The sequence below is a fragment of the Electrona antarctica genome, assembly GCF_951216825.1.
Source record: "Electrona antarctica genome assembly, chromosome: 24".
NCBI lineage: Eukaryota > Metazoa > Chordata > Actinopteri > Myctophiformes > Myctophidae > Electrona > Electrona antarctica.
The window spans coordinates 32,712,663-32,740,274 of record NC_136803.1 but is presented as its reverse complement, the minus strand read 5'-3'; the positions used below and the strand labels follow the sequence as shown (position 1 = coordinate 32,740,274).

At 42.9% G+C, this 27,612-nt stretch overlaps 1 protein-coding gene across 1 annotated transcript; it reads left to right on the top strand.

Annotated features, from left to right (window-relative positions):
• Positions 1-27,612, top strand: LOC306917642 (NACHT, LRR and PYD domains-containing protein 3-like; the record flags this gene model as incomplete). The annotated part of the gene is made up of 12 exons (XM_079495938.1): positions 1-25; positions 232-260; positions 6,540-6,608; positions 17,047-18,782; positions 18,949-19,119; positions 20,023-20,044; positions 20,645-20,658; positions 21,410-21,580; positions 22,553-22,723; positions 23,679-23,849; positions 24,858-25,032; positions 27,493-27,612. 12 exons carry the CDS (start codon positions 1-3, stop codon positions 27,610-27,612), a joined length of 2,874 nt encoding a protein of 957 aa, XP_079352064.1.

The window sequence follows — 27,612 nt, the reverse complement described above, 5'->3', positions numbered from 1 at the left end:
ATGATTGTCTACTACTGCATCAGAGGTACTGACTGTACGTACAACAATATGATATGAGATGCATGCGTTTTCCTGCTCATTCTGTTCTTACCATGGGTTCCATAATCTACTAGGGACGTCATAGATCCACTGTCCTACTGTATATATTTCCCTGTGTGTGTAATAAACTCTAGAATGTAGGCCTACGTGTAATACTGCGCTGTGTTGGCATAATGTTATCTGTGCCTGCAGCTCGACGGATCCTCACCCACCACCCCAAGGTTAGATAGAGACTTCTAGAGCTCTTATAGATGGTCGCCCTTTAAGATCAGAACTATACGTGGTGCGGCTGGTTCCTTTGGTTGGGTTGGCTAACTCGCCAGTGAATCAGAGGCAGAATAGGGCGGGCTCATGGCTCAGCGTGTCCCTGACTTGAACTACGGCAAGCAAGCAACACAAGTTATTCAAAATATTATAATGCAGTATTAGTGAGAGTGGAACATAATACACATGAAAAGTGTGGCGTGTCAAACCCAACATCCAGCTCTTTTCTTATGATGGAATGAAAGGAAAATGGAGACGAATTGACGCACAGAGCTTTCTGTTTTAGGAACACAAGGCTGCTGTACTTTAGACCACATACTTTAATGCTAGTAGGCTATGAGGTATAAAGTACAGCAGCCTTGTGTTCCTAAAACAGAAAGATTGGGTATTGGGTAAGACTGACGTTATGTATCTTTCAGGACCTTTCACTGCTTTGTCTCAACCATTACTATATGGCTCTGGTCTCAGCCACCACGGTAGATATTTAGACATTCTGTTTTTTGGAATGTTGCCACTACTGTTGGAGCAGCCATAAACTACACAGGTTCATCCTGATGTTCTGGGAATCTTTGTAATGTTATTGTTAGTAAAAAGCAGGTAAACGAGTAACGTTTGAGGCAGACTAACATCAGTCACTTTTCCATTCACTGTAGTAGAAGGAGGTGCGGGGAAACCGCAGATATGTCGTCTCCGCCTACAGGAAATACGTTGCCTGCGACCATGAGACCCGTTTCTGAATCGGTATATGGGGACTAGGTTGGCGGAGGGTGTGTAGAGCCCAAGATCACATTAGATAATTGACACAGGGGTGAAAAATGGGTTACAAAAATCGTGAGATAAAAATAATAGAAAAATAAAAAATAAAATAAGAAAATAGAAAAAGAAAACTAACCAGGTGCTCGACGGAGATATAAACATGTGATGATGATAAAAAGGTTCTCACACGGATCAAACGGGATCAAGGCATAAAGAAAAAAGAAATGATCCGGGCACTCAAGGTTAAAATGAGAAGGAAAGCAAAAGGCAATTAACTGCCAACATGTTTCGACTTAACCGGTCCTAACCGGTTAGCCTTGAGTGCCCGGATTGTTTCTTTCTTGAAGAAACGGGAGAGGAGAGGAGAGGAGAGGAGGGGAGAGTACGGGAGAGGGGACGGCGACATTGCACGGCTGCAGCGAGAGCCACTTAATGTATCCGCTCTGCAGAGCTCACCTCCGGCCACAAGCATTTGGAAGTCGGCTTGTGTCTCTTCCAAACAATCGACCATTTCCTTGGCTTCATGGCCGACAAATTGAACTCGAGCCGGGCTGAATGAATGTGGAAATACCGCTGTATTGCCGAAATGATTGTGGCTCATCAGAAAATATCAGTGTTCCCCCCGAAAGCTTGGTAGCCTACATTCCAAAATGACTTGGGCAGAAAGTGCTTTCAAGTCAACCTTTTGACCTAATTGACCTTATGCACACCACTGCCATCTTGCCAGCAAGGTGCTACCTATGTGCAACTTCCCATTGCCCATTCATCCAAACAGAAAAGTCCTATCAAATTGTATTAAACAACATCAAACTCACCAACATTGCAGCTGAACGAAAAGTTTGAATTATCCTCTTTCGTGTTCGTTTCATAAAAATCCACTGTAGACATGTTACAGTATATGACTTATTGACTTATGAGCTCCTTTCTGTCAAGAAATGTCTAAGTGCTGGAGTTTGGTAGTGCTTGTTGCATACCACTCAACCTGTTTTGAATTTGCACATAGTGCAGGAGGCAGCAGGAGGTTGCTTTACTGATAACAAGCGCTTCTGAACACTTAAAAATAATCATCTGCAAGGAATTTATTTATTGAGGAAGTGGCTCATAACATGGCTACGGTGAATTCTTATGAAACAAACACTTTGCAGATAGTAAGAGGATAATTAAAAAAGCTTTTCGTACAGTTGCAATGTTGGTGAGTTTGACGTTGTTTAACGTCCATATATGGAGATCTAAGGGTTTGAGTTCAGACGTAGAGTTGCCGGCTGGCTCCATATATGCAGATCTAGGTGATCCAGTCTTCTCCATATATGGTTATCCAGGGTTAGATGAGGTCAGTGTCCACATATGGAAGTGTGATGTCACAAGGCGTGACCATATACAGTATGGCGGCACGGGGTGATTAACTAGCTGACGGACGGACGGACGGACGGACGGACGGACGGACGGACGGACGGGAGATGCAGGTTTTCATAGTAAATGCGACTATGCGACCTACAGTCCCAATTTAGTAATAAAAGTAGGCCTACTAGTTGGCCAAGTTTCACATCATCTGCTAATTCGAAACAAACATTACATTTGTGTATGCTGTAAACAGCTTGGGAGGGGGGAGGAGCGGCCTCCTACTGCCCCGAGATAGGAATACATGAGTGGGCAGCAGTTCAGGCCGGGGAACGAGGGTCAGTGACAGACCGACAGCCCTGCGATAGGGTCTCCCTCCCCCGGGAGACTTGGGGCTGAAGGCCCGCGGACCCGACATGGAAACACAAGCTGTTTTAAATGCTTCCACGACATGCTGGCTATATACAATTGTATTTATTTCCATAAATATTGATTGATTGATTTAAATATTCATTAACAGAATTACAGTACATTTCAAGCACAAACTCAATACAAAGACTGTTAACTGTGAGTGGACGACCCAATTAAGCATTATACTTGTTTACAAGAGGGTCCACCATGTTCAATTCATCAAAACATTTAGAGACTATTATGCTATATGATCTTGCCAAATCAACATTAACATTACATATACAGGCGCTATTTTTAAAGAAAGAACAGGGCGGGGGGGATTTAAAATGTGCGCCTGCTCAGACGGCCTATTTTCTGTCTTGTCTCAAGGCCACTCCAGCCGCGACTTGAGTGACAGGGACCTTGGGCACGCCCACTTTCTGAGAAAAAGCTGCTTCAAAATCAGTTTTGCATGCTTTTGTTTCCAGCTTCATCTTGGTGTGAATGAAGCATCACGCGTGCTTCCTGCTCATGAATCTGTATGTCCATAAACATAAACATCCCCGTCTAACGGCCACGCTACACCAGGCTTTTCTCGTTTACCCTAAATGCGCGGCCCGCACGTGCGTTTTTTAAAATAGGACTGGACCTAAATTAAACACGTTTTGTGCGCGAAAAGCCTGGTGTAGCGTGGCCGTAACAGTGAGAACACCAAAATACAGAGAGAGAGAGAGAGAGAGAGAGAGAGAGAGCAGTGTGTAAACACCACCACACTAGTACACTGTTTAAACACCACCACACTACTACAGTGTGTTTCAATAGGTAAACACCACCACACTACTACAGTGTGTTTCAATAGGTAAACACCACCACACTACTACAGTGTGTTTCAATAGGTAAACACCACCACACTACTACAGTGTGTTTCAATAGGTAAACACCACCACACTACTACAGTGTGTTTCAATAGGTAAACACCACCACACTACTACAGTGTGTTTCAATAGGTAAACACCACCACACTACTACAGTGTGTTTCAATAGGTAAACACCACCACACTACTACAGTGTGTTTCAATAGGTAAACACCACCACACTACTACAGTGTGTTTCAATAGGTAAACACCACCACACTACTACAGTGTGTTTCAATAGGTAAACACCACCACACTACTACAGTGTGTTTCAATAGGTAAACACCACCACACTACTACAGTGTGTTTCAATAGGTAAACACCACCACACTACTACAGTGTGTTTCAATAGGTAAACACCACCACACTACTACAGTGTGTTTCAATAGGTAAACACCACCACACTACTACAGTGTGTTTCAATAGGTAAACACCACCACACTACTACAGTGTGTTTCAATACACTTGTGTCCCTGCAGGGTCTGTCCCTGTGTCTGTCTGTCCGAGCATGAAAATAGCGTTATAGTGTTTGTTCACCACCAAGTGTCACTGTGTTACACAGGCCAGGGAGGAGTACAGTACAGTACAGTACAGTACAGTACAGTACAGTACAGTACAGTACAGTACAGTACAGTACAGTACAGTACAGTACAGTACAGTACAGCACCACTCACTTCAGACAGGTCTGACTTTTTTTTCTTCTTGTCAATTCCAGACCAACAGTCCCCAGCTGTCACATGTGTCACGTGTGCTTTCTTCTCATGAATCTGTCTGCAGGTATGTGATGTCTGGCCTGGGCCATGGCTCAATGGTCCAGGCACCTTGGCTGGTAATCCAGTCTGGCAGTGTGCCGCGGGTTCGACTCCCGATCCCGACGGCCTTTACTGCAAGCCTTCCCCCCATCTCTCTCCCCATTTCCTGTCAGCCTACTGTCTGTCCCCCCATAAAAAATATAAAATAAAGGCGAAAGCCACAAAAAAAAACATTAAAAAAAAGAAAGGTATGTGATGTCTCACAGTCACACCTAGCTACGCTATGTTGCTGTCATGCTGGCTTTAAGAGTGTGCAATCTAGGCTACTGTAATAAAACATACACATCACACACATCACACTTAACATAACCTACAGTATAACAATGATGATCACAATATGACATGTTATATACATTTGTATTCACAAAATAAAAAAATTGAAACAGATATGAATACATATAATCTCTGTAGGCTACAATACTGATGTTTTTTTTCCAACGTCTCCTCTGCAGATGACGGTCACATTTGACTTAATCTGGATGTGAATTCACCAGGTAACGCTACTAAAAGGCAAACATACTATTGTTTTAATGATTTATTTTGATTAATGAATTTCAGAAAAATAATGTTTGAAAAATGTTTAATCAAGGCTTATTTTTGCACCACAGAATCTTTCTCACTGACTTCCAGGTGTACCGATCATAAAGGTGTGTGAATCTCCGAATATATATTCCTAAAATTACTGCTCTTTATGGTAAAACTTTCACTATCTGTTGGTGTATTCACTCATTGATTCACTCGTATAACAAGATTGGTTTTAATTGAAAACCAACAAACAAATGCCTCTCAGCCAGTCAAATATCCGCATAACAGATATGTGATTAAACATGCGAGTAATCTTGATTCATTAATTACAAAGACTCTAATGAATTAGTTTTTTCTAATTATAATGTATAATATGACAGATACAAATACAGATCATGAATGTTTGATGAACAGTATTGCTTTGCATAATACAACTATGGAAGTGTAATGTGTACTATACATGAATGTACTATACATGATGATAGTGATGAAGTATTATACAATTGTGGAATATTTTCAACATTTGTACATAAATGTGTTCCTTGACTTGTGGTCAAAATGTACTTTATGTAACATTGATCCATTGTTTTATTTCCAGTGTTGGAAGATAGAATCAACAGCAGGCAACACTAGACGGTGTCGGTTATACAAAACCTCATTCCATTGGTGAGTCGGTTATACAAAACCTCATTCCATTGGTGAGTCGGTTATACAAAACCTCATTCCATTGGTGAGTCATCATGCATGTGTCAGATCTCTGTCTGACAGCTTGAAGGAATTTAACACAACATTTCCTTATAACCCATTACGACCTGAGGCCCATTCTACAAAGCAGTAGTTCTCAAACTTGTTTGTGTTTGTGTGTGTGTGTGTGTGTGTGTGTGTGTGTGTGTGTGTGTGTGTGTGTGTGTGTGTGTGTGTGTGTGTTGCTCTCAGATCTCAGACATGCTTTTATTTGTTATTGGTATAATAAGAGAAGTATAGCCTACAACACTATTGCCCTGGGTAAATACAGAATAGATATTATATAGAATTATAGATATTATATTTAAAATAATCACTATATTATCCACAAATGGCTCAATAAAGGAGAGGATGTTATACTATTCATTATACATGTATTAAATTGACATTGAACTTTTTTGTTAAATTAACAGTTGACCTCTTATTTAAGTTATTTTATACCATCTTGGAACCGAAATAGAGAACCGTTAAGAACCGGAATCGCAAAAATCCAAATGATACCCATCCCTAGTCATCATGCATGTGTCCGATCTCTGTCTGACAGCTTGAAGGAATTTAACACAACGTTTCCTTATAACCCATTACGACCTGAGGCCCATTCTACAAAGCAGTAGTTCTCAAACTTGTTTGTGCCAAGGACGCCCAGATTGATATAAACTATATGACCAAGGACACCCCCCCCCCCCCCCCCCCCCCCCCCCAGCTATAGGTTAGGAGACGTCTATTTATTTATTTATTTATTACCTCTTTCCCACAGCAGTGTGAAGAGATGGAGTCCAGAGTGGATGATGTTAATCCTGGAGTAACTGAAGGCTCCTCAGAGCAGGTAAACATCTTCAACCTTCAACCGTACCAGTTAACTATGGAATGCATTGCATTTCCCGTCAGTCAGTGTATCACTCAAAATCCCCATACGTGGGGAAAGCCCACCATATATGGTGCCCAGGTCTCGTGACATCACGTGACATCATCAGGGATGATCGTAAATCACTAAAATCAGGGATCATAGTTCCGTAGACAACGCCCTGGTAACGTCTGTCCCAACAGCCAGAAACCTTGGTGTTGTCCTGGACAGTCAGCTCTCGTTTAAAACTCACATCACAGCTGTCACCCGATCCTGTAGGTTCACACTCTATAACATACGACGAATTAGACCGTTCCTCACCCAGGAATCAGCCCAGCTCCTAATCCAGACAACAGTCTTGTCAAAACTTGACTATTGTAATTCGCTCCTTACTGGCCTGTGCATTACTGCATGTGCACTTAAGCCTCTCCAAATGATCCAAAATGCCGCAGCTCGTCTGGTCTTCAACCAGCCAAAATTCTCACATGTCTCCCCCCTGCTCCGCTCCCTGCACTGGCTCCCAGTCGCTGCCCGCACAGAATACAAAACTCTGATGCTGGCATTCAAAGCAACCAAAGGTATGGCTCCCCCATATCTTGCAAGCATGATTGAACCCTACAAACCCTCCCGCGCACTCAGATCAGCCAACGCAGGAAAGCTGGAAGTACCCTCACTAAAAACGCCGGGCCAACGCTCCACACGTCCCAAACTCTTCTCCCTTCTGGCCCCAAAACTGTGGAATGCACTCCCCGTTGCAGTCAGAACTGCAGCATCACTCCCGATCTTCCGCCGTAGTCTGAAGACCCACCTTTTCAGACTCCATCATGCCCCATAGCACTTATCCTACCCCCTTAGATAGCACTTTTTAGACTTAGATAGCATTTGAAACAGACTTATAGCATGTCATGTAGACAGCACAATAATTGCATTGTATATAGTCATAGCACATCATAGTAGCCTACATATGTATAGCATAGTATAGTATATATGTATAGTTAATATGTATAGTGTCATTATATAGATATGTTCTAGTTACGTTCTTAGCTTACGCATGTTTCTTGATAAATGCATTTCATATATGTGATGTATTCCCATACTTTTGTTCCTGCCTAATGTAAATCGCTCTGGATTAAGAGCGTCTGCTAAATGCCTAAATTGTAAATTGTTATAGTAAATGCGACCTGCTGTCGCAAGTAAGCCCATATATGGAGATCCCTGATGTCATCAATATTAGTATATGGAATTGGAAATATGTCAGAACCTGTTCTGCTATGTTTCATCAGTTCCAATTGAAACTCCTCCACTGAGTCTAGGGGGTCTCCACCATCTAGGGGGCTTCGGGCACCCCCCACCCTTGCACCGAGGCCCTCAATCTCTCGCCTCACTCGCTCACTCGCTGCCTTTCTCTCTCCCACACTGTTAGGTTGCACCTATATTTCCTGTTAATAACCTGGGTAAAATGTGCGGCATTGGGAGGTAAAGGGGAGACACTTTATTGTGAAGGGACGACAGGATGAGGAGAGTTGTTGTTGCGGCTGCTGCGTAAATGTCGAGAATGATGGCTGCGCGCGATATTGAACAGTCAAAACTATTTGTATCAATATGAGTTAAAATATGCCACAGACACTTTCAAACGAGAGGGTGATGCACAAGCAAGACGTTAATCTTAAAAGTGGACACACATGTACATTAACGTTGCCACTTGAACTGAAAAGCTCTGAGGAAACTGTACAATGATAATCATTCATCAAAATGATTTAATCAACTTTCTCAAACAACCTGTGAATAGCCACTTAATTCATTGCCTGAACAGGTCAGCTGAGCAACGTTATAATGGATAGAGCATTGTCATAATTAGAAGTGCATCAACATTATTCACATAGCCAACTGATTAGGCTACTCTCTAGCTTATCTCTAGCCATCAGCTTAAAGTCTATATCAACAGAATAATTATGTCATAAATATAAATGTTAGAATTCATAGCTTTATAGTTTAGCTTGTGGGAGCAGCAGCACAGACCTTCTGTGAATCTCCGATGGTGATGTGTTTTCGTGTGTTCATGGATGCCCTTTTATTTAAGTGAAGAAAGTGACTCGGGTAATGACTGGTGAAACAATGTTACTTTTGTTAATGCAATGTGAGTGAATTGTTCATTCCAAAAAATGCACCATTATGGATTATGCATGGAAGCAAACCAACTTGAACAGCTTGAATGAGTTTGACAGTTAAATATTTCCTTCATTAAGTGAACAAAACACCCTCACCTCCCTATAGTCTTACTCTTATTGCATGTGGTTAATGTGCACCATCTAGTGGACTCATTGTCAACTACACCACCTGATCTCTGATTTCTCTAAAAGAGTTTTTAAACTGATTCATCGTCTCAGAACTGGACTCACAACTCTAGGTTAGGTGTCTATTGTATTGTATCCACTGTTAATACAGACTGAAAATGAGGCACTTGTTACCCGTGTAAAGTTTAAATTGTCCCAAGGATGTAAATACATGTGTTAAACTCTTCTCATCAAGGCCTTCCTGACAGCAGTAGATATAATAAATTAAACAAATTAGGGTTAGGGATCACCTGGATTAACCTACATGTGTGTAACAGAGTGGAATATCCCTTTAATCATAATGACACAACATTGCCTGTATGGTTATGGTAGCTGATAATGAAGGCTCTTCTCATCAAACCCTGTACACTCAAGACACTGCCCCCGCTGGCACCCTTAAATCTCCATATGTGACTAAATTTGACTGAGGGACTGCCATTGGAATTGTTTGAATTTTCGTTTTTCCATGTCATATGAAAGCAGGGAATCATAGCTTCAAATTGACATATTGGTTGTCCAGTTTTGGAGATATATGGCTTATGTCTTACAGAAAACAGCGAGTTGAGAAAACAGGCTTGAAAGGTTCACTTCTGTGGACTCTAACATTACACCTAGCTACATGTTTAAGCATTTTTTTCATATTTACATGTCGATTTCAGCTCTGACACTTATTTCAGACATAAAGAGTCTGCCTGTGCTATTAACTCATTTGGGGGAAAAAAAAATAAAAAAGGTTTTTCTCCTCTGCTGAAAAGCTGGAGTTTGCGCGATTGCAGGCTCTCAGTCAACCCCTCATGCCAAAGCACGAGCACTCGCCCAGCAGTCACCCAGGCGGATGTGTGCACACTTCTCTCCCTCAGGCATCTTACTGGTTATTATTATTATTATTATTATTATTAGTAGTAGTAGTAGTAGTAGTGGTAGTGGTAGTGGTAGTGGTAGTGGTATAGGTAGTGGTAGTGGTAGTGGTAGTGGTAGTGGTAGTGGTAGTGGCAGTGGTAGTCGTAGTCGTATAGTGGTAGTAATAGTAGTAGTAGTACCAAAGATGGTTTATGTATGAAGATGGGCCAACTTCATTGGAGCCACTAGACACGAAATGGTACACAAAGCCTACAAATGGTCTCCTAAATATAGTAGGCGTGGTTTGCTTGTACCCCACCTACACCCCCCCCCCCCCCCCCTGACAACAACACTGTTTCCACACTCAGTCTAGTAGGTGGCGGTAATGCACCATTTAGGTTTGCCAACCGCCATGAAACCTGATGCATTATTAATACATGAATACATATTTGTAAAGTATTTGAACAAAAATGAAAACAAAATGAAAACAAATAAACAAGGCCATTTTACATATAAATGGCCCTCCTCCTCATTGACAATGCCTTTTCAAGGAATGAGGCAAATGAAAAGGTGTACTTTTGAAATAGTCGTTTTAGTTTCTCGAAGTCCTCCAACCATATAAATTCATGATTTGGATCTATCTTATTAAAAGGTCTCTCCCTAATAGAGTTGTAGAATGGCATTTCATTTTCAATTTCCTTTAGATCACACAGACTACATAATCTATCCTCCTCAACTGTGCCTACATATCTGCCTCTCTCAACATGCAGACAGAAGTATGCCAGCTCTAATTTGGGCACATAAGGATCATTTCTAATCGTTTTAAATATGTCCATTAATTTCACGTTATAATATTCACATATTCACATATTATTCTCATCATAAATAAGGGGTCAGAGTTCCCTATGTGTTGTCCGTGAAATTGCAGATGGACAGAGAGAGGCTTCCGGACTCATCTCAAATCTCGCGAGAGTTTGTTGCTGGGATAAAGAAATGTCATTAACAAAGTAGATTTTCTCCTGATTTGTTTCGCTAAAAGAAGCCACTTTACTATGAATATCTTGTAAATATTGTGTGCCTTGTGATGATTGGGTCCAGTATTTAGTTCAGTGACCATGGAGTTAAGGAATGGTTCAGAAGCTGTGTTCACGTTCATTCTCCCATTGGAAATTAATAGACTCCAACATTCTTCCCGTCTCCTAATAATGTTACCGCCCACCTCACGCAGATACGGGAAGTAAAGCAAAGTTGGCCTCTCTTGCTAATTCTCCTCTTGGGTAGTACTAGTAGTAGTAGTATTATATCTTCAATAATGAAATGGACACCTCTTTCCACAGCAGTGTGAAGAGATGGAGTCCAGAGTGGATGATGTTAATCCTGGAGAAACTGCAGGTTCCTCAGAGCAGGTAAACATCTTCAATGTTTACCTCAATGTTGGATATTACTAGTCTATATAAAATATAGCACCACAAATGCAGGTGGTTGGTTGTAGGTGTAAAACCACTAATGTAGTGAATACCATACAAGACATGATATTGTTTAATAGTGCTTCAGGGATGATATGATTGAAATAACATGACTTTGTACAACAGGATGCTGTTGTCATCTTGACTTCAGACAAAAAGGATGCAGAAAAAGGTGAGCTTTATACATAAAGATATACCAAATATAAATACACCAGTTTTTACAGTATGCATGTGAGGATGTAGCAATGCCGATAGCTTTATGTTTCTAAATTCATATTGCCTGTGATGCATTTAACTCAACTGTCTCTTTCTCTTGCAAACAGCCAATTTTGTGATCCAGCACAAGGCAGCGTTTATTCAAAGGGTTTCCATGGTCATGCCTATAGTAGACAGTCTAGGAAAAATGGTCCATCCTGAGCACTATGCCAGGATTAAAGCTGAGAAGACAACCATGGACCAAATGAGGGAACTGTACACAGGCGGGATAGATCCAGGTGATACTCGTATCAGAACAGCGTTTTACAGTGCCCTTGAACAACATGTGCCCCACCTGCTGGTGAGCCTTGGTAAGAACACATGTACAACTAAATTATTATTATTTTTTACAACCTCAATATTATTCATATTAGCAGACCCATAGAGTGGACACGTTTGGGCCAGAATGGCTTTCCTCAGCTACTATCAGGACCACCTGCTATCAACAAGGAGCAATTGAGTACCACAGACGAATAACAGTCTAAGTCCACACTATTGATCCATAATATATAAATGATAGATAAGGGTTCAGGACAACAAGGCCTTTTCGTGGAGGGGTCAGTCTGAAATTTGGACTTAGACTGTTTTTCGTCTGTGGTACTCAATTGGTTATGCATTATCCTATTCGACAATATTGCATCAATATGTCTTAAAGATAGAGTGCCACAATTTTTGGGTTTCTTCCTGGAGGCTGAACCCTTGACAGTCAAACGGGCCAATGAAATAAACAGTAATATAGTGACATCACACTATCAGCTCCTCCCCTAACCCCTCCCCCTTTATCATACAACTACAGCTGTGGGTGCGGCTTCAGTTCAGGTGGATCACCACCCATCACTACCCACCAGGCAAACCAGGCATACTTAATGAACTAGTGTACAAATACTGTACACTTTTTGGGAAAAGTTCTTCCTCCTTATATTATAATAATACCTGATGATCATGTTTTGGGGTGGAAAAAAAGATTGTGGCACTCCATCTTTAATGAAATCATACATATCATATCTTAATGAGAATAATGTAATGCAATGCATTGTCAAGAAAGGAAAACATTCACAGAAATAAATTAATTAAAGGGCAACTTTACACATTATTCACCCAGATCCTATTTTAATGAAGTCGAGGACATAATAAACATGATGTTGGATCACAGTACAGAATGTCAGTTCTTCCTGGAGTACAATGGACTACAGCCCTACAGACTATTATACTATAGAACTGCACTACAATGAACTACAGCCTTATAGACTATTATACTATAGAACTGGACTACAATGGACTACAGCCCTACAGACTATTATACTATAGAACTGGACTACAATGGACTACAGCCCTACAGACTATTATACTATAGAACTGGACTACAATGGACTACAGCCCTACAGACTATTATACTATAGAACTGGACTAAAATGGACTACACCCCTACAGACTGAGACTATTATACTATAGAACTGGACTAAAATGGACTACAGCCCTACAGACTATTATACTGGAATATTTGAAAACAATTCTAAGCAAATATATAGTTCAATAAACTACTTTGCAGCCAGATAACGGTTAGTCATTATTAAATATTAAATAAATAAATAAATAACTTTGCGATTTGATTTTAATATTGTGGCGATATATTGCGATATATCTTTTTTGCCCACCTCTACGTCACACCCCTCTCTCTTTCTTGTCAACTTGGTACAGTCTGGCTAGGTATTTAACAGTCGAATGGTACGGTACGGCTACACAGTCACGACAGGATGCTGCATCTGATTGCAAGCCCATACATACGCCATCACACACGTGCACACATAGACATGAAAGGGGGCTTCAGCCCCTGCCCTTTTGGCCGTTGGTGAAAAGTGCCCTCTCCAAACCATGGATGCAGCATTTACTAAATTACTATGGTGACAAAAACCTAAATGTCCCCTTAACATGCCGTATGAGTTGCATTGGTGTGGTCTACCTTAAAAAACGTATTTGTCCCATAGATTATGACAAGAATCCTATTACATGAATGTCATACTGTTATGTCAACTCCTCTTCTTATGCAGGAGCTGTACTTCCATCAGAAGTCTCAGCTAACAGTGGTGAGTTATGAAACATTTGATTTAACTGACACCACTAGAGAGCAGTATGAAAGTCACAGCTTTAACATGATCCAACTTGATGTTTACGGGCGTGGCCATCTCGTTTCCGGTTCATTTTCTGTTTACTCTATACTATAGAGTGCTATAGAGTCTATAGCCTAATAACCCAGAGCTAATCTACAGTATATAGCACATGAGTGTGATCTATCATTAACCACTATAAAGACCAGACCAGGCAACATAGCTTTAGGTCATTGGCGCTTAACCACTGGATTGGATGTGACGTACATTTACGCCAGTGGTGGTGAATGGGTTAATTTCAGTTAGCATTTTCTATATTTCTGTGCCATTCAACATAAATATTATGTTGGCCTATGAACCTTAATATTGTGATTTGTTCATATGGGTTAATTATAGCATCTTTGGAAATATATTTACTGGGGAAAAGGTTGACACATTCAATATTATTTTTTACCAGGAACATGTGATAGTTCCACTGGCAATACATGAATGTATTTGCCCCATAGATAATGACAATAATCCAATTACATGAATGTTATGTCAACTCACTGAGCTCACTTCATTACTCCTCTTCTTATGCAGGAGCTGTACTTCCATCAGAAGACTCAGCTAACAGTGGTGAGTTATGAAACACCCTAGAGAGCAGTATGAAAGTCACAGCTTTAACTGTGACTTAATGATGGAGAGGATGGATGATACACTTTTATTTGATTGATTGATTGATTGAAGAATTTATTAACAGTTTGCAGAATTACAGTACATTTCAAGCACAAACTCAATACAAAGGCTGTTAACTGTGAGTGGACGACCCAATTAAGCATTACACTTGTTTCCAATAGGGTCCACCATGTTCAAATCATCAAAAACATTTAGAGACGTACAAATAGACGTACAAATAGACACTTCTATATAGACAGAACAGGAATTCATCATAAAGGAGGTAAAAAGGGAAAAGAAACATATACAGTGAGGGAAAAAAGGGGTGGGCGGTGGGGGGGATTCACGTTCAGCTCCGTTAATTTGTTTGTTTTCCTTGGAGGAGCTGCGTTGGGTCCCCAAGTCGGCTCCGTGGCCGTACCTTGAGTTGGCTGTGTGGCCGTGACCGTCTCTTGTGTTGGGTCCCCAAGTCGGCTCCGTGGCCGTACCTTGAGTTGGCTGTGTGGCCGTGACCGTCTCTTGTGTTGTCCTTGCGTTGGGTCCCCAAGTCGGCTCAGTGGCCATACCTTGAGTTGGCTGTGTGGCCGCGACCGTCTCTTGTGTTGTCCTTGCGTTCGTGTTTCACACACAACTCTCTCTAGGTCGTCCTCAGACGAGCCCTCCATCGTCGCTTCCAGTCATCCTGGTTCTCCATACATCTGGCCAGCTCGTTGGTGCTTTGCGCTCCTGCGTCTTTCTTGAGTACATCCACATATGTTAATGTTGGACGTCCTCTTGATCGATGCCCATGTGTTGGTTCCCACAGCACTACTTTGCTGGCTGGCAGCTCTTGATGTCTTTGGCAGTGTCCTGCTAGTCTCATTCTCCTGGCTGCTACTTTCTGGCTCACCCTATTATTCCCTCATACAGGGTATTGTTGGTAACACGCTCTTGCTGATGTTAATTAAGTACTGCACGCAGCATTCTGGTGTAGCACCCGTCTAGAGACTTCTGCAGGGTTGGCTTCAGGGTCCAGCATTCGCTGCCATATAGGAGAACAGATTCCACCCTTGCATAGAAGAAGAGTTTGATTTGTCGGGGGACATTGGAGTTCCATACACTGGTCATGCCATTCAGGGCCCTCCATGCAAGTGACTTCCTCACTTTTAGATCCTGCTCGGTTGGTCAACTCAACGCCCAGGTACTTGAAGTCCATGACCTCCTTCAGTACAGTTTCTCCTGTTGTCAGAGGTTGATGATCCAGTGAGATCTTATAGGTGATAACCTCAGTTTTCTTGGCATTTAACCTGAGGCCCACGTTGGCACACTCGGACTCCACTCTGGGCAGGAGTTCCTGTGTTTGCTGCACGTTGTCAGAGAGCAGGCTGATGTTGTCTGCATAGTCCAGATCTGTCAGGACTACTTTGGGGTGTCATCTCGACCTCCTTGGTGTTAGAGTGAAGCCAAGATCCTGCTCTTGTCCACTGATGGCCTTCTTGAGTGCATAGTGCAGGACTATGATGAAGAGAAAGGGGGCTAGGATCCCCTTGCATTACCCCAGCCCGGATGGCTCCCGTACCAGTAGGCTCAGGACAGCTTCTTTCCTGTTGCTGTCTCCCTGCTGAACTCAGAAACACGAGGTATACCTTGTATAACTGTGAGATCCCTGTTAAGGCCATCATTAATACATTATTTGACTTCTTCAGTCTTAGTCTGACCATACGGGATGGCAGTGGTTCAGGGGTAGATTGACTGGATGGGAACCACAAGGTTCCCAGTTCCAACCCGGGCTCCCCCAGAGTTAAGAATGAATGGAGCCTAAAGACACATCACCTGTGGTGGCCATGCTCTGATTAGCAATCAGCCGAGTGTTTAAGCCCCACCCGGGCATGGCCACATTCTTTTGTGTCCTTCTTTCTTGACTTTCCGAGCTCTCATCATTAGCTTCCTCTCCACACTTTGACTTCCTATGGGAGCTTTTCTGCCCAGGCTTGTTGGAAAATGTGAACAGGAGAAGCAAACTATGACAAGACCATGGTCTGTCAGCCATTGAGTAATCAATATCTTGCTGAAGACATTCTCTCCAGATGTATGTACCATCTGTTGCTCATACATTCTTATTCACGTTTCCACATGCACGTCTTCCCCACTTTTCCTGGGTTACATGACTCTCTGCATGAAGAGGATAATGTTCTCAAGCTGTTGCAAAAAGACTGCACAATTCCAACTGAAGTCAGTTGTATCACATCCTGTAACAGAATGATAGGCAAGAAAGACATCACATACTTCCTTATATCGCATAGCCAAGGGCATGCCAATGTGCAATTTCAATAGATATTATTGGCACACAAATTAAAATCTAACACACACGCACTATTTATTTAATTAGCTGCAGCTGTGTTGCTTACATCACTGTATACTTCTGTAGCCTGCCATGTTTTTACCCTGTAGTTCTTAACCTGGTGTGGAAAACTAACATAGGCTATAGGGTTTTATGCCCCTATAATAAACAAAGTGTCAGAACAGAAATACAATTCCATCTCATTTTGTTTTTATCAATTCTACAAGAAACATTGACAGCTCTATGCCTAGTTTAAATAATAATTAATAAGACGTCACATGGAAGATTCAGCAGCAATATTCATAATTCAGCATCTACAGCAGCAGAGCCATGAATATAATTACCAAGTCCACTCATTTGAGGACCACATTTATCATAGCATGCACTTACTGGTGTCCTCTGTTCTTTGGTTATTTAGAAATCCTTACTCCCCAACTACTCAAGTCTTTTCTGAAGAAGGAGGGACAGTATCTGATTGAGTGGAAACGACCTGAGGAAAACCCAGAAGAAACACCTCTGAACCAGGACTTCACAGAGGTCAATGTCACAGTGGTAGCTAGTGGAGAGGTCAACAAGGAACATGAGGTCAGCCAGATTGAAACTGTGTCCAGAAAAACATCCAGACCAGAAACACCAATCAAGTCTCTAGACATCACTAAACCTTTACCTGGGGAAGCTGAAATCAAAACAGTGCTGATGAAGGGAGTGGCTGGCTCTGGTAAAACAGCCTTAACTCAGAAGTATGCTCAGGACTGGGCAGATGACATAGCCAACCAGGATATCCTCTTCCTGTTCCCATTCACTTTCCGAGAGCTGAATGTCAAGCAGAAGGAGATGAAATACAGCTTGATGGAACTTCTTCGTGATTTTTTTGGTGAAATCAACAAGGCAGATATTTGCAGCGGAAAAGGGTCTAACGTTATGTTCATCCTCGATGGGCTGGATGAGTTTTGTACTCCTCTACGCCATCTATTCGAGAAAAGGGAGATCTGCACTGACGTAGAAAAGAAAATGTCAGTGGACATGCTGCTGACAAATCTCATCAAGGGAAACCTGCTTCCCAAAGCTCGCATCTGGATAACCACACGACCTGCAGCCGCCGATCAGATCCCTGCTAAGTATGTTGACAGGGTGACAGAGTTGAGAGGGTTCACTGACGACCAGAAGGAGGAGTACTTCAAGAAGAGAATCAGTGATGAGAACATGGCAAATAAAATCATCTCACACATCAAGACATCACGAATCCTCCACATCATGTGTCACATCCCAATCTTCTGTTGGATCATTGCTGGAGTTCTGAAGGACATTTTAATAAAAGGGACTGGAATGCTGCCAAAGACCCTGCCCGAGATGTACATCCACTTCATGCTGGTTCAGTCCAAACAGAAAGAGACCAAGTATGACTGGAGTCCAGCTAAGAACACACACGCCATTCTGTCAATGGGAAAACTGGCTTATAAACATCTGGAGAAAAGCAACCTGATCTTCAATGAAGCAGACCTGAAAGAGTGTGGCATTGATATCAATGATGCAGCAGTGTGCTCAGGCATGTTCACACAGACGTTTAAAGAGGTGCGTGGTGGGTTGCACAAGGACAAGGTGTTCAGCTTTGTCCATCTGAGCGTCCAGGAGTTTCTGGCTGCTCTTTACGTCTTTCACACATTCACCAACACTGGCGTCAATGTACTGTCAACCTCCAAGTGGTCAAAGCTGTTTAGACCACAGTTAAACAACCTCTACCAGAGTGCTGTAGACAAGGCCTTAAAGAGTCCAAATGGACACCTGGACTTGTTCCTCCGTTTCCTGCTGGGCCTCTCATCGGAGACCAATCAGACTCTCTTACAAAGACTGCTGGAACATACAGGAAATAGGTCACAGGCCAATCAGAAAACTGTCCAGTACATCAAGAAGAAAATCAGGAAGAATCTCTCTCCAGAGAGAACAATCAATCTGTTCCACTGTCTGAATGAGTTGGGTGATCATTCTCTAGAGGAGGAGATCCAACAGTACCTGACCTCAGGGAGTCTGTCCACTGTCTCTCCTGCTCAGTGGTCAGCTCTGGCCTTCATGTTGCTGTCATCAGGAAAGGAGCTGGACGTGTTTGACCTGAAGAAATACGGTTCCTCAGAAGAGGCTCTTCTGAGGCTGCTGCCAGTGGTCAAAGCCTCCAACAGAGCTCTGTAGGTTAACTGAAGACTGAATACACTTAAAATATGTCACAGTTCTATAGGAAATAACCACCATTTCAATGCTGTTTATACTTCCTTAATATATTATGTGATATTGGTTTTACAGGAAAAGAAAAAAGAGAATACAAACAGATTTTTACCACTGCTCTTTCTTCAGGCTGAGTGGCTGTAACCTCTCAGAGCGATGCTGTGTGGAGTTAGCATCAATGCTCAGCTCCAACTGCAGTCTAATAGAATTGGACATGAGCAACAACGATCTGCAGGTTTTGGACATAAAACATCTATGTTTTGGACTGAGGAGTCCACACTGTAAACTGGAGACCCTCAGGTTTGTATGCCTGACAATTATCCTGGCGTAACCACACATGGAGTTTGCCCTGATTCATTTATATACGAATATGATTACTGCAGTAGAACGATTAACAAGTAGAACCGAGCCTGGTACTTGCTTATACATACATACAGCGTGCGTGCGTGCGTACGTGCATGCGTGCGTGCGTGTGTTCCCCCTGGCAAGTCATGCATGCGTTTGTGTAGATGCTGAGTAAGCTGGATGAACCACAATGGATTCAAACCCCAGACTGTGATGGTGAACAGTTAATGTACCCCTCTGTCACCTGAGGGCCCAACAGAGCCCAATAACCTACTATAATAAATATGAACAGTTACTGTACCCCTCTGTCACCTGAGGGCCCAAAAGAGCCCAATAAACTACTATAATAAATATGAACAGTTACTGTACCCCTCTGTCACCTGAGGGCCCAACAGAGCCCAATAACCTACTATAATAAATATGAACAGTTACTGTACCCCTCTGTCACCTGAGGGCCCAACAGAGCCCAATAACCTACTATAATAAATATGAACAGTTACTGTACCCCTCTGTCACCTGAGGGCCCAACAGAGCCCAATAACCTACTATAATAAATATGAACAGTTACTTTCAAGCCTGTTTTCGCTGTTTTCTGCAAGACATTACTTAACCCATTTTGACCTGAGATCAGATTCTAAAAATGTCTTCTACATCCTGACAGTTTTCTGAAAAAGCTGTTTCTATGTCAGTCGTTCTTCAATTTTTCAAAATAGCAGACCTACAAACTTGTAGCACGCCACTTGTGGCGTGCATGCGTGTGTGTGCGTGCACGTGCGTGCAGGTTGTCAGGCTGCATGCTCTCAAAGGAAGGTTGTTCTTATCTGGTCTCATTGATTTTTATCACTTCTCTTTCTTCAGGCTGAGTGGCTGTAACCTCTCAGAGCGATGCTGTGTGGAGTTGGCATCAATTCTCAGCTCCAACTGCAGTCTAATAGAATTGGACATGAGCAACAACGATCTGCAGGATTTGGGCATACAAAATCTGTGTCTTGGACTGAGGAGTCCACACTGTAAACTGGAGACCCTCAGGTTTGTATGCCTGACAATTATCCTGGTGTAACCACACATGGAGTTTGCCCTGATTCATTTATATACTTCGCGAAGATGATTACTTCTTAGCAGTAGAAGGATTAACAAGTAGAACCGAGCCTGGTACTTGCTTATACATACATACATACATACATACATACATACATACATACATACATACATACATACATACATACATACATACATACATACATACATACATACATACATACATACATACATACATACATACATACATACATACATACATACGTGCGTGCATGCGTGCCTGCGTGCGTGCGTTCCCCCTCACAAGTCATGCATTCGTGCTACTTAATCCTCCGCAGACATTTCTGTATTTGTACGACTGCTGTCACCTTACCTGCCAATGACTAGCACAGTGACAATGTCCGCTTCCCTCCCCCAAGCATGCACAGCTGTGTTTGTGTAGATGCTGAGTAAGCTGTATGAACCACAATGGATTCAAACCCCAGACTCTGTGATGGTGAATAGTTACTGTACCCCTCTGTCACCTGAGGGCCCAACAGAGCCCAATAACCTACTATAATAAATATGAACAGTTACTGTACCCCTCTGTCACCTGAGGGCCCAAAAGAGCCCAATAAACTACTATAATAAATATGAACAGTTACTGTACCCCTCTGTCACCTGAGGGCCCAACAGAGCCCAATAACCTACCATAATAAATATGAACAGTTACTGTACCCCTCTGTCACCTGAGGGCCCAACAGAGCCCAATAACCTACTATAATAAATATGAACAGTTACTGTACCCCTCTGTCACCTGAGGGCCCAACAGAGCCCAATAACCTACTATAATAAATATGAACAGTTACTGTACCCCTCTGTCACCTGAGGGCCCAACAGAGCCCAATAACCTACTATAATAAATATGAACAGTTACTTTCAAGCCTGTTTTCGCTGTTTTCTGCAAGACATTACTTAACCCATTTTCACCTGAGATCAGATTCTAAAAATGTCTTCTACATCCTGACAGTTTTCTGAAAAAGCTGTTTCTATGTCAGTCGTTCTTCGATTTTTCAAAATAGCAGACCTACAAGCTTGTAGCGCGCCACTCGGTGGCGTGCGTGCGTGTGTGTGCGTGCACGTGCGTGCAGGTTGTCAGGCTGCATGCTCTCAAAGGAAGGTTGTTCTTATCTGGTCTCATTGATTTTTATCACTTCTCTTTCTTCAGGCTGAGTGGCTGTAACCTCTCAGAGCGATGCTGTGTGGAGTTGGCATCAATTCTCAGCTCCAACTGCAGTCTAATAGAATTGGACATGAGCAACAACGATCTGCAGGATTTGGGCATACAAAATCTGTGTCTTGGACTGAGGAGTCCACACTGTAAACTGGAGACCCTCAGGTTTGTATGCCTGACAATTATCCTGGTGTAACCACACATGGAGTTTGCCCTGATTCATTTATATACTTCGCGAAGATGATTACTTCTTAGCATTAAAACGATTAACAAGTAGAACCGAGCCTGGTACTTGCATATACATACATACATACATACATACATACATACATACATACGTGCGTGCATGCGTGCGTGCGTTCCCCCTCACAAGTCATGCATTCGTGCTACTTAATCCTCCACAGACATTTCTGTATTTGTACGACTGCTGTCACCTTACCTGCCAGTGACTAGCACAGTGACAATGTCCGCTTCCCTCCCCCAAGCATGCACAGCTGTGTTTGTGTAGATGCTGAGTAAGCTGTATGAACCACAATGGATTCAAACCCCAGACTCTGTGATGGTGAATAGTTACTGTACCCCTCTGTCACCTGAGGGCCCAACAGAGCCCAATAACCTACTATAATAAATATGAACAGTTACTGTACCCCTCTGTCACCTGAGGGCCCAACAGAGCCCAATAACCTACTATAATAAATATGAACAGTTACTGTACCCCTCTGTCACCTGAGGGCCCAACAGAGCCCAATAACCTACTATAATAAATATGAACAGTTACTGTACCCCAATGTCACCTGAGGGCCCAACAGAGCCCAATAACCTACTATAATAAATATGAACAGTTACTTTCAAGCCTGTTTTCACTGTTTTCTGCAAGACATTACTTAACCCATTTTGACCTGAGATCAGATTCTAAAAATGTCTTCTACATCCTGACAGTTTTCTGAAAAAGCTGTTTCTATGTCAGTCGTTCTTCGATATTTCAAAATAGCAGACCTACAAGCTTGTAGCGCGCCACTCGGTGGCGTGCGTGCGTGTGTGTGCGTGCACGTGCGTGCAGGTTGTCAGGCTGCATGCTCTCAAAGGAAGGTTGTTCTTATCTGGTCTCATTGATTTTTATCACTTCTCTTTCTTCAGGCTGAGTGGCTGTAACCTCTCAGAGCGATGCTGTGTGGAGTTGGCATCAATTCTCAGCTCCAACTGCAGTCTAATAGAATTGGACATGCGCAACAACGATCTGCAGGATTTGGGCATACAAAATCTGTGTCTTGGACTGAGGAGTCCACACTGTAAACTGGAGACCCTCAGGTTTGTATGCCTGACAATTATCCTGGTGTAACCACACATGGAGTTTGCCCTGATTCATTTATATACTTCGCGAAGATGATTACTTCTTAGCAGTAGAACGATTAACAAGTAGAACCGAGCCTGGTACTTGCTTATAGATACGTGCGTGCGTGCGTGCGTGCGTGCGTGCGTGCGTGCGTGCGTGCGTGCGTGCGTGCGTGCGTGCGTGCGTGCGTGCGTTCGTGCCTGCGTGCCTGCGTGCGTTCGTTCCCCCTCACAAGTCATGCATTCGTGCTACTTAATCCTCCACAGACATTTCTGTATTTGTACGACTGCTGTCACCTTACCTGCCAGTGACTAGCACAGTGACAATGTCCGCTTCCCTCCCCCAAGCATGCACAGCTGTGTTTGTGTAGATGCTGAGTAAGCTGTATGAACCACAATGGATTCAAACCCCAGACTCTGTGATGGTGAATAGTTACTGTACCCCTCTGTCACCTGAGGGCCCAACAGAGCCCAATAACCTACCATAATAAATATGAACAGTTACTGTACCCCTCTGTTACCTGAGGGCCCAACAGAGCCCAATAACCTACTATAATAAATATGAACAGTTACTGTACCCCTCTGTCACCTGAGGGCCCAACAGAGCCCAATAACCTACTATAATAAATATGAACAGTTACTTTCAAGCCTGTTTTCGCTGTTTTCTGCAAGACATTACTTAACCCATTTTGACCTGAGATCAGATTCTAAAAATGTCTTCTACATCCTGACAGTTTTCTGAAAAAGCTGTTTCTATGTCAGTCGTTCTTAAATTTTTCAAAATAGCAGACCTACAAGCTTGTAGCACGCCACTTGTGGCGTGCGTGCGTGTGTGTGCGTGCACGTGCGTGCAGGTTGTCAGGCTGCATGCTCTCAAAGGAAGGTTGTTCTTATCTGGTCTCATTGATTTTTATCACTTCTCTTTCTTCAGGCTGAGTGGCTGTAACCTCTCAGAGCAATGCTGTGTGGAGTTGGCATCAATTCTCAGCTCCAACTGCAGTCTAATAGAATTGGACATGAGCAACAACGATCTGCAGGATTTGGGCATACAAAATCTGTGTCTTGGACTGAGGAGTCCACACTGTAAACTGGAGACCCTCAGGTTTGTATGCCTGACAATTATCCTGGTGTAACCACACATGGAGTTTGCCCTGATTCATTTATATACTTCGCGAAGATGATTACTTCTTAGCAGTAGAACGATTAACAAGTAGAACCGAGCCTGGTACTTGCTTATACATACATACATACATACATACATACATACATACATACATACATACATACATACATACGTGCGTGCATGCGTGCATGCGTGCCTGTGTGCGTGCGTTCCCCCTCACAAGTCATGCATTCGTGCTACTTAATCCTCCACAGACATTTCTGTATTTGTACGACTGCTGTCACCTTACCTGCCAGTGACTAGCACAGTGACAATGTCCGCTTCCCTCCCCCAAGCATGCACAGCTGTGTTTGTGTAGATGCTGAGTAAGCTGTATGAACCACAATGGATTCAAACCCCAGACTCTGTGATGGTGAATAGTTACTGTACCCCTCTGTCACCTGAGGGCCCAACAGAGCCCAATAACCTACTATAATAAATATGAACAGTTACTGTACCCCTCTGTCACCTAAGGGCCCAACAGAGCCCAGTAACCTACTATAATAAATATGAACAGTTACTGTACCCCTCTGTCACCTGAGGGCCCAACAGAGCCCAATAACCTACTATAATAAATATGAACAGTTACTGTACCCCTCTGTCACATGAGGGCCCAACAGAGCCCAATAACCTACTATAATAAATATGAACAGTTACTTTCAAGCCTGTTTTCGCTGTTTTCTGCAAGACATTACTTAACCCATTTTGACCTGAGATCAGATTCAAAAAATGTCTTCTACATCCTGACAGTTTTCTGAAAAAGCTGTTTCTATGTCAGTCGTTCTTCGATTTTTCAAAATAGCAGACCTACAAGCTTGTAGCGCGCCACTCGGTGGCGTGCGTGCGTGTGTGTGCGTGCACATGCGTGCAGGTTGTCAGGCTGCATGCTCTCAAAGGAAGGTTGTTCTTATCTGGTCTCATTGATTTTTATCACTTCTCTTTCTTCAGGCTGAGGGGCTGTAACCTCTCAGAGCGATGCTGTGTGGAGTTGGCATCAATTCTCAGCTCCAACTGCAGTCTAATAGAATTGGACATGAGCAACAACGATCTGCAGGATTTGGGCATACAAAATCTGTGTCTTGGACTGAGGAGTCCACACTGTAAACTGGAGACCCTCAGGTTTGTATGCCTGACAATTATCCTGGTGTAACCACACATGGAGTTTGCCCTGATTCATTTATATACTTCGCGAAGATGATTACTTCTTAGCAGTAGAACGATTAACAAGTAGAACCGAGCCTGGTACTTGCTTATACATACATACATACATACATACATACATACATACATACATACGTGCGTGCATGCGTGCCTGCCTGCGTACGTTCCCCCTCACAAGTCATGCATTCGTGCTACTTAATCCTCCACAGACATTTCTGTATTTGTACGACTGCTGTCACCTTACCTGCCAGTGACTAGCACAGTGACAATGTCCGCTTCCCTCCCCCAAGCATGCACAGCTGTGTTTGTGTAGATGCTGAGTAAGCTGTATGAACCACAATGGATTCAAACCCCAGACTCTGTGATGGTGAACAGTTAATGTACCCCTTTGTCACCTGAGGGCCCAACAGAGCCCAATAACCTACTATAATAAATATGAACAGTTACTGTACCCCTCTGTCACCTGAGGGCCCAACAGAGCCCAATAACCTACTATAATAAATATGAACAGTTACTGTACCCCTCTGTCACCTGAGGGCCCAACAGAGCCCAATAACCTACTATAATAAATATGAACAGTTACTGTACCCCTCTGTCACCTGAGGGCCCAACAGAGCCCAATAACCTACTATAATAAATATGAACAGTTACTGTACCCCTCTGTCACCTGAGGGCCCAACAGAGCCCAATAACCTACTATAATAAATATGAACAGTTACTGTACCCCTCTGTCACCTGAGGGCCCAACAGAGCCCAATAACCTACTATAATAAATATGAACAGTTACTGTACCCCTCTGTCACCTGAGGGCCCAACAGAGCCCAATAACCTACTATAATAAATATGAACAGTTACTGTACCCCTCTGTCACCTGAGGGCCCAACAGAGCCCAATAACCTACTATAATAAATATGAACAGTTACTGTACCCCTCTGTCACCTGAGGGCCCAACAGAGCCCAATAACCTACTATAATAAATATGAACAGTTACTTTCAAGCCTGTTTTCGCTGTTTTCTGCAAGACATTACTTAACCCATTTTGACCTGAGATCAGATTCTAAAAATGTCTTCTACATCCTGACAGTTTTCTGAAAAAGCTGTTTCTATGTCAGTCGTTCTTCGATTTTTCAAAATAGCAGACCTACAAGCTTGTAGCGCGCCACTCGGTGGCGTGCGTGCGTGTGTGTGTGCGTGCACATGCGTGCAGGTTGTCAGGCTGCATGCTCTCAAAGGAAGGTTGTTCTTATCTGGTCTCATTGCTTTTTATCACTTCTCTTTCTTCAGGCTGAGTGGGTGTAACCTCTCAGAGCGATGCTGTGTGGAGTTGGCATCAATTCTCAGCTCCAACTGCAGTCTAATAGAATTGGACATGAGCAACAACGATCTGCAGGATTTGGGCATACAAAATCTGTGTCTTGGACTGAGGAGTCCACACTGTAAACTGGAGACCCTCAGGTTTGTATGCCTGACAATTATCCTGGTGTAACCACACATGGAGTTTGCCCTGATTCATTTATATACTTCGCGAAGATGATTACTTCTTAGCAGTAGAACGATTAACAAGTAGAACCGAGCCTGGTACTTGCTTATACATACATACATACATACGTGCGTGCATGCGTGCCTGCCTGCGTACGTTCCCCCTCACATGTCATGCATTCGTGCTACTTAATCCTCCACAGACATTTCTGTATTTGTACGACTGCTGTCACCTTACCTGCCAGTGACTAGCACAGTGACAATGTCCGCTTCCCTCCCCCAAGCATGCACAGCTGTGTTTGTGTAGATGCTGAGTAAGCTGTATGAACCACAATGGATTCAAACCCCAGACTCTGTGATGGTGAACAGTTAATGTACCCCTTTGTCACCTGAGGGCCCAACAGAGCCCAATAACCTACTATAATAAATATGAACAGTTACTGTACCCCTCTGTCACCTGAGGGCCCAACAGAGCCCAATATAACCTACTATAAAACAGTTACTGTACCCCTCTGTCACCTGAGGGCCCAACTGAGCCCAATAACCTACTATAATAAATATGAACAGTTACTTTCAAGCCTGTTTTCGCTGTTTTCTGCAAGACATTACTTAACCCATTTTGACCTGATATCAGATTCTAAAAATGTCTTCTACATCCTGACAGTTTTCTGAAAAAGCTGTTTCTATGTCAGTCGTTCTTCGATTTTTCAAAATAGCAGACCTACAAGCTTGTAGCGTGCCACTTGTGGCGTGCGTGCGTGTGTGTGCGTGCACGTGCGTGCAGGTTGTCAGGCTGCATGCTCTCAAAGGAAGGTTGTTCTTATCTGGTCTCATTGATTTTTAGCACTTCTCTTTCTTCAGGCTGAGTGGCTGTAACCTCTCAGAGCGATGCTGTGTGGAGTTGGCATCAATTCTCAGCTCCAACTGCAGTCTAATAGAATTGGACATGAGCAACAACGATCTGCAGGATTTGGGCATACAAAATCTGTGTCTTGGACTGAGGAGTCCACACTGTAAACTGGAGACCCTCAGGTTTGTATGCCTGACAATTATCCTGGTGTAA